The sequence below is a fragment of the Microtus pennsylvanicus genome, chromosome 3, assembly GCF_037038515.1.
Source record: "Microtus pennsylvanicus isolate mMicPen1 chromosome 3, mMicPen1.hap1, whole genome shotgun sequence".
Taxonomy (NCBI): Eukaryota; Metazoa; Chordata; class Mammalia; order Rodentia; family Cricetidae; genus Microtus; species Microtus pennsylvanicus.
The window spans coordinates 81,132,112-81,139,931 of NC_134581.1; the positions used below are offsets into that span (position 1 = coordinate 81,132,112).

Genomic DNA, 7,820 nt, shown 5'->3' on the forward strand with positions numbered 1-7,820 from the left:
CCTTTCCTTTCCTTTCCTTTCCTTTCCTTTCCTTTCCTTTCCTTTCCTTTCCTTTCCTTTCCTTTTCTTGCTGTTCTGGAACTTGATTTATAGACCAGGATGACCTCAAACTCAGAAATCCACTGGCCTCTGCCTCCCAAGTGCTGAGATTAAAGGCATGCATCACCACACCTGGCTAAATTCAGTCATTTTATGGCCAGTTACCTATATTTATTTTATATACTCATATTTATTAACTGCACAAAAATTTAACTATGAAATTTATGTAACATTAAAATATATCAAATTAATATTTAAAAAAGAAAACCATAGACAGTATTAAAATTGTGATATATTATATACTTTACCTGGATTATCTCAATTTAATCTTTAGGAGGAATTCTTTTTTTTTCCCCCATGCTTTTTCAGTCGCAGTCTAGCTGGCCTTGGTGAGCTCCCACTAGATCAGCCCCCTTGTCTCAGTGGGTGGGTGCGCCCCTCGTGGTCCTGACTTCCTTGCTCATCTTCTCCCTTCTTCAGCTCCTCACTGGGACCTTGGGAGCTCAGACCAGTGCTCCAGTGTGGGTCCCTGTCTCCATCTCCATCCATCACCAGATGAAGGTTCTATGGTGGTAATGCAAGATATTTGTCAGTATTGCTATAGGATAGGGTCATTTCAGGTTGCCTATCCTCAGCTGCCCAAGGGACTAACAGGGGACATCACCATGGGTTCCTGGGAGCCCCTCTAGGGTCAAGTCTCTTGCCAACCCTAAAGTGGCTCCGTTAACTAAGAATTGTGGTTCCGTGCTCCCCTGTCCAACCTTTTAGGAGGAATTCTTATAGGTGCTGTCATCCATATAGGAATGATGGGTAGAGACTATGGCCAAATTTTGATCCCACACTATCTGGTACCAAATTCAGCAATATTATCTTTTTTGCTATGCTGCTTTTAGACAACTTCCAGGTTACTCTTTTCTTGCATGTCAGGGTAATATCAGTGAACAACAGTAATCAATGACCTAAAGAACCTATTTTTGTATAGTTACGCTTATATATGTGATTATTATTTCTGCATGTATGTATTTATACACATACTAATTTAATGTTCTCTTGTATTACCTCAAGAAAATATAATATGAAATGTATAATTTCTGTCTACAGCCCTGTTCAGATGTGATAGGGTCATATGACTGAAAACAGAGTAAGGGATTAAAAAATAACAAGGAGATGATGGAGCTAAGAGGGCATAAATCATCGGTAAAGCTCTGGAAAACAAAACTACTGATTTGTTAAACTAATAATAAAGTGTTTACATTATCAGGAAAACTTAATTTTGCAGATATCTGTGCCCTTATTTGTGCTCTAAAGAGCTGTCAATGTTGTTTTTAAAAGAAAGTTTTAGAAGAAAATTTAACAAAGAACAGAGCATCTGATGTTTGCTCGCACTCCACATAGGCAATGCTGAAACTTCAGATAACCCTTGACCAGATCATACCATATCCTGATCTAGTTCTTTGACCATAACATACCATATCCTGATCTGCTTCTTTGGACTTTCTTTTCAATTTAACATCTCTTGAAGCACCACACTTTGAAAGTAGCCACAGATGCCCATGATCAGGGATATCATTTCCAGGTAAATTTGTATTTCTAAAATACAATATGGGTGTGTTTAAAATATATCCAATGGATTTTTCGGAAACTGTATGTTCTGAGCTAATAAATAATAGAAAAGGATTTAAAGTTGTAAGTCGTAACTGGATAACATACAAGGCTTCAAATTCTTAAAGGTTAGGGTAACTTTTATAATAATCCCAGTGTTGATATTTGAGTTGATCCCTTCAGCCCTATTTTCTCAGTAATTAATCAATGCAGCAATTTCTTTAATTATTTTAATTAAGTGAAACCTAAATCTCAGAAATAGAAGATGCATTGATTTAAAGCATATTCTGAGGCTCCTGAGTGCAATTGGAAAAAAAAGGTAGATTTTAGAATCTTAGAAAGCACATATGAGATGGCATGATAAACCCATGGCATCCTGCAAAGAAGAGGCGAGGTAGTTAGTCATCCACAGCCAGGAAAGGTGATTATTTGTACTTATAAGTAACAAACGCATATGTTAACCGTGTGGTTTTTAATGAAAATTTCCCACACCATGCCTAAAGTTTATGTAGTATGTCCTAAACTCATAGAGCTTTTGATTTGTATGCTAAATTATATTGTATACGAATCCTTCAACTCTAAGGAGAGAAAAAGAGATTACTAGAGACCCAGAGTAAAGCATTTGATATTTCTTTTGATTCCTTAATAACGTCAATGTCCAGGCTAGGCATATTAGTTGACAGGGACCTGCATCTAACTGGGCAGAAGATCAAGGTTGCTTGTTCCTGTGATTGGACTAGAGGGTGGCTCCAGCTGGGCTGCTTCAAGAGATCTAGTACATCAGACAGGTGCTTTAGTGAACATCAGACATTTGTAGGCAAATGGATGGAACTAGAAAAAAAAATCATCCTGAGTGATATAATCCAGACCCAGAAAGACAAACACAATATTTACTCACTCTTAAGTGGATACTAGAGATAAAGCAAAGGAAAAACAGCTTACAATCCACGGCTCCAGAGAAGTTAGGTAATAGGGAGGACCCTAAGAAGGTCACATGGATTGCCTTGGGAAGAGGAAATAGGGGAGAGCTCCTGGGTAAACTGGAGGCAGGGGGCTTTCAGGGTGGAGGTGGGGATAGGGGATGAGAACATGAGGGAGCAGGATGACCTAGTTGGGAGCAGGAAGGAGTGAGAGAGCGATGGCAGAGATATCTTAATAGAGGGAGTCATTATGGGTTTGGGAGAAACATGGTGCAAGAGAAATCCCCAGGAATCCACAAGAATGACCCCAGGTAAGACTCCTAGCAATAGTGGAGAAGGAGCCTGAACTGGCGATGCCTTCATATAGTAACTGATGGAAGCAGATGCAGAGATCCACAGCTAGGCACTGGGCTGAGCTCCAGAGTCCAGTAAAAGAGAGAGGGAGGAGGTATTATTTGTGCAATGGGTGGTGGGTGGGTTAAGATCATGATTGAGAAACACACAGAAATAACTAACCTGAGCTTGTGGGAGCTCGTGGACTCCAGAGCCAGCTGGAGAGCCTGCATGGGACTGAAGTAGGCCCTCTGCATGTGGGCAACAGTTGTGTAGCCTGGTCTATTTGTGGGACCCCTGGCAGAGGGCCGAGTATCTGTCCCTGGTGCATGAGCTGGCTTTTTGGAGCCCATTCCCTGTTGTGGGAAGCCTTGCTCAGCCTTGATCCAGTGGGGAGGGCCTTGGTCCTGCTTCAAATTAAAGTTCCAGGCTTTGTTGACTCCCCATGGGAGGCCTTACCTTTTCTGAGGAGTGGATGAAGGAGTGAGTTTTGGGGAGGTTGGGGGGAATCAGGAGGAAGGAAGGGAGAGGGAATTGTGGTTGGTATGTAACATGAATAAAAAATTTAAAATTATGAAATGGGAGGAGGTGGAAATTTTTAATAAAAAAAGAAAGGCATATATAAAACAAAAGCATTCCTAATTCTGTTCCTGGTAAAGAAGGGAGAAATTTCCGAGAGTGTGCTTTATACTAATTAATAGTTCTCACTGTGCGCACTGTGGTGGTACACAGTTGTAACTTACAAACAGAGGCAGGAGAACTGAACGTTCGAAGCCAACCTGAGACACATAGTGAGATGCTATCTCACAAGTAAACAGATAAATAAATAAAGAACAAAGCAAAACAGATTGATGCTAGAAATTTTGGATTAGAATCAAAGTCGGGCCAGTGGTTAAATACTTTTACGCACTGACTTTTGACTTTGCAAAATGAGATGAGTTATATGATGGGCCATTGCACAACCTTCTGCATAGGTCACGACTTAATGAATATTGTGTGCTGGGCTTCCACAGTTAGGAGGATTTTCTTCTCAGTATAGTGTCACAGCTTCCTCAAGGAAGCTGTGGCAGGCTAGCACAAAGGATGCTCTTTCCCAACGCCTCTGAAATGCAGTTAGAACAAATATCAGGGGCCTTGTTACTTCATATTAGTTTCCTAGCTCCAGCTTGTTCATCCGCGAGAAAGGGTGGCATGTACTGCATGAAGAGGATGTTTGACATGTGAGTGAAATGTCTTTTTAGGAAATATTACTCATACTTTTTGTATTAGTATATGTGTGGACTAATTGTGAGGCTTAGGGTACAAATCTTACCTCTTAGGAAGTATCTATAATGCATTTTATAACAAAAATAAACATGGCTTACAGAATAAGCATAAATTCGAGAATAAACTCAATGAATACTTTTGATTCTTTTTCTCTAAGGAATTTGTTTTATTTTTTTACACTTAACGTCTGTCCTTTTTTACAGAATTAAATTTAATAATTCTGAAGTGGACACTTTGAGTTTGGACAAGATGTCAGGACTTTTCCATTGGACAGCTGATAGCTGTTATGAGTAACCAACAGGAAACATGTGACGTACACACGCATTCATGATTGCAACTCTCAGGGCCTTGCCAGAGTATTCAAAAAGTAAAGACCTACAATGGTTTTAGCTTGCGAGAGGGAATAAAAATAGTTTGAGGAATAAAACTGTTTTATTAAGTGTTTTCTAAAACGATCATTTCTTCATAAACATACTATATCTTTTAGTGGACTGTATTATATGTAATTTTAATATAGAGTATATAAAGTATACAAAAAAGGAGATTCCTTAAAGTCTTGCTTCAGTTGAATAAAGCATACTGTAAGAATATGACGCTGAATTGCAATTCTGGAACGTATTTTTATAGGTAGTAAAATTAAATTGTTTTTCTAATGATTTCCTCAAAACACAAAAACAAAGCAGCAATATGACCCTTCTGCTGAGATTATTATGTTCACAGGGAGCTTTCTTTGGGATTCTTATATCTATTTACCAAGGAACGAACAAATTATAAATCCCTTCATTAGAAATTAAAGCTTGATGTTTCAAGTGGTCTTTGAAATCTCATGGTGACATTGGAAGCATAATCTAATCAGAGATTTTGAAGATGTCAAACATTTTCTTCTTTACTTGATTATTTACCCCGAGTAAACACTGACCCATATTTTAATTTCAGCAGGGCTTTTTTCACCTCTTTGTTCCTTAAGGTGTACACAACAGGGTTGAGCAGAGGTGTCAGCACGGTGTAGAAAACAGCCACAACTCCATCCACAGCATCCCTGGAGCCTGGCCTCAGGTAGATGAAGAGACCAGGACCAAAGAAACAGAGGACCACGATGCAGTGCGAGGCACAGGTCTGGAAAGCCCTGTGTCGGCCCTCTGAAGTGCGGATCCTCAGGATGGAGCAGACAATGGACACATAGGACAACACAATGAGCATAAAGCAGCCTGAGGCCACCACCCCGATATTCACAAAGATGACCATCTCATTGGCCGAGGTGTCTGCACAAGCCAGCTTGAGGATGGGAGGAGCATCACAGAAATAATGCTGGATCTGGTTGGGTCCACAGTAGGGTAAACGGAAGGTCAGTGTAGTCTGGACAGCAGAGTGCAGGGAACCAGTGAGCCAGGTGCCAGCAGCCAGGAGGGCACACACTCTTCCACTCATCAGGCTGCTGTACCTGAGTGGGTAACTGATGGCCAGGTAGCGATCATAGGACATGACTGTGTAGAGGAAACACTCAGTGCTACCCAGGAAGTGGAAGGAGTAGAGTTGTGCCACGCAACTGTAGAAGGAGATAGCCCCACCCTCTGGGGACACCAAGGTCATCAGCATTTTGGGCACTGTGACTGTGGAGAACCACATGTCAATAAAGGAAAGGTTGGTGAGAAAGTAGTACATGGGTGTGTGGAGGTGGGAATCCACCCTGATCACCATCAGGATGAGGAAGTTGCCCAGCACAGTGAGAATGTAAATCGCCAGGAAGATTACAAAGAGCATGGTGTCCAGAGCTGACGAATGGGGAATACCTGAGAGGAAGAACATGGTCACTAGGGTCCCATTTGACATTTCTTCGTATGAAATATGCTCACTGAATTTCCACTGATGGAGAACACAAAAGATGATTTTTAAAATATTTTTATATAGTCACCCATACAAAGAAATGGTTGCCTCCTTATTCCAGCCATACCCTGCAAGAGTGTGAAATTATATGAAATAGTTGATTTTTAACAAAAGGGTCAAATTTAATATTCTTTGTTTTCTAAAATCATAAAAATATGCTTAAGTAATAACTAGTGCTGATAAGTTCTCCCACAACCAGACTTCATTCTAATGCCTTTTCTTGTTTCTTTTAACATGTGCATGTGCACACACACACACACATGCACACACACACACACACAGAGGAAGAGAGAGAGAGAGAGATATTCAGTCATTCATTTCCCCTTTGATCATTAAATAATTTCATTTAAATGAATATTACACAACTACCTTCCTCCTGTCTGGTCAGATGCTGGGACTGAGTGTGGCTGCAATATTTTTGTATTACATGGAGCTTGTTTATTTTCTGTGTCCTGTATTCCTAATCATATGAAGAGCTGGAAGCTACTACAGTAAATGTGTCAGAGCTCATTTACTCCATCCAGTCTTCTTTCACCAGGACTTTAAGCTCATGTTTATTCTACTGAAGTGGAGTCATACGATCTCTGTGCATTTTGAGATGCTCATGAAAAATTGTGCTTAAATTGTAAAGAGAAGTAAACACTTTCATCTTTGAGTACCAGGTCTGAATTAAATATAATCATATATTTTGTTGTGAAATCTCAACATACAATCTGTATACACAGTCTAAAACCACTTTTATTTGCTTGCAAGATGTCTATTATTTCAGAGATAAGAAGATATTTTTTTTTCTTCAAAGAGAAGACTGCGTGTCTTTTAAGAAATATAGTTAAATTTAAAAAATAGTGAAAAGTCATGGAACCGCAATGGAAATGAGGTCATAAATCTAGAGCTAGTCAATTAAAAAGGAGCGTCACTTACCCAATTATTAGGGCACTTCTGCCCTTTTCATCTTTGCCTCTCTGTCAGAAATAGCCTTTTCCTGTGTGTAAGTCAGCGGGTGCTCAGTTGGATGTTCCGAGGTATAATGCTGTGGATATAGAGAAAGTAATTAATTGACTGATGTATTAAATAAAAGGCCTTTATTAAACTACACAGTGTTAATTAGCTAAGGCACAATTAAGGCAATATGAACTGATTTTAAAGAAGATTAAAGAACCCAAGAGTTTACATATTAAATACTTTGTAGACTTTCCAGGAATGGAGTGTTGAGTTTAGACAGTTTCAACTGCTTGCCAATCGTGGATCTCTGTTCTGGATCACAAGGCAGATATCACGGCTTTAAGAAGTTCCATGTCCTTGATGAGTAGTAGCAGTTATTCCCCTGCATGTTTAAAAACACAGAAGAAAAAACTACAGAAACAATATCCTCTTGAAGTAGAATTTAAAATTGGGTTGATATCTCAGGAGACAATATGTTGGCCCTAGATTCTCCATAGGCAAATATATTTCAGCACTATTATAAACATTGAGAATTCTAGCAAAATGCATATGTGTAAGCTGGTTCTGTTTTGATGGGCCATCATTCTTTTAACCTTTCAATTTTGCCAAAATGTAATGAATAACCATCAAAGTCATCTTCAAGACTTTTGCAGGGAATGATTAATACTAGTCTTGATTTCTTCTGTGATTTCACAAGTGGAAAATAAGGGATTTCATGCCCTAGGGGCAAATCTCTGTTGTGGCTCCAAGTCTCTTTGATGAATCTTTAACTTTTTGTGCTCCAGGGATCCTCAGATGGTTATTCCTGAAGACACATCTTACTAATTAAGTCCC

The 7,820-nt window shown here is 39.5% G+C and overlaps 1 protein-coding gene across 1 annotated transcript; it reads right to left on the reverse strand.

The window, feature by feature from the left end:
- Positions 1-5,054: 5,054 nt before the first annotated feature.
- LOC142847104 (olfactory receptor 10G7) lies at positions 5,055-5,990 on the reverse strand. Its single transcript, XM_075967833.1, has one exon. The coding sequence runs from the start codon at positions 5,988-5,990 to the stop codon at positions 5,055-5,057; it is 936 nt and encodes a 311-aa protein (XP_075823948.1).
- Positions 5,991-7,820: the final 1,830 nt, after the last annotated feature.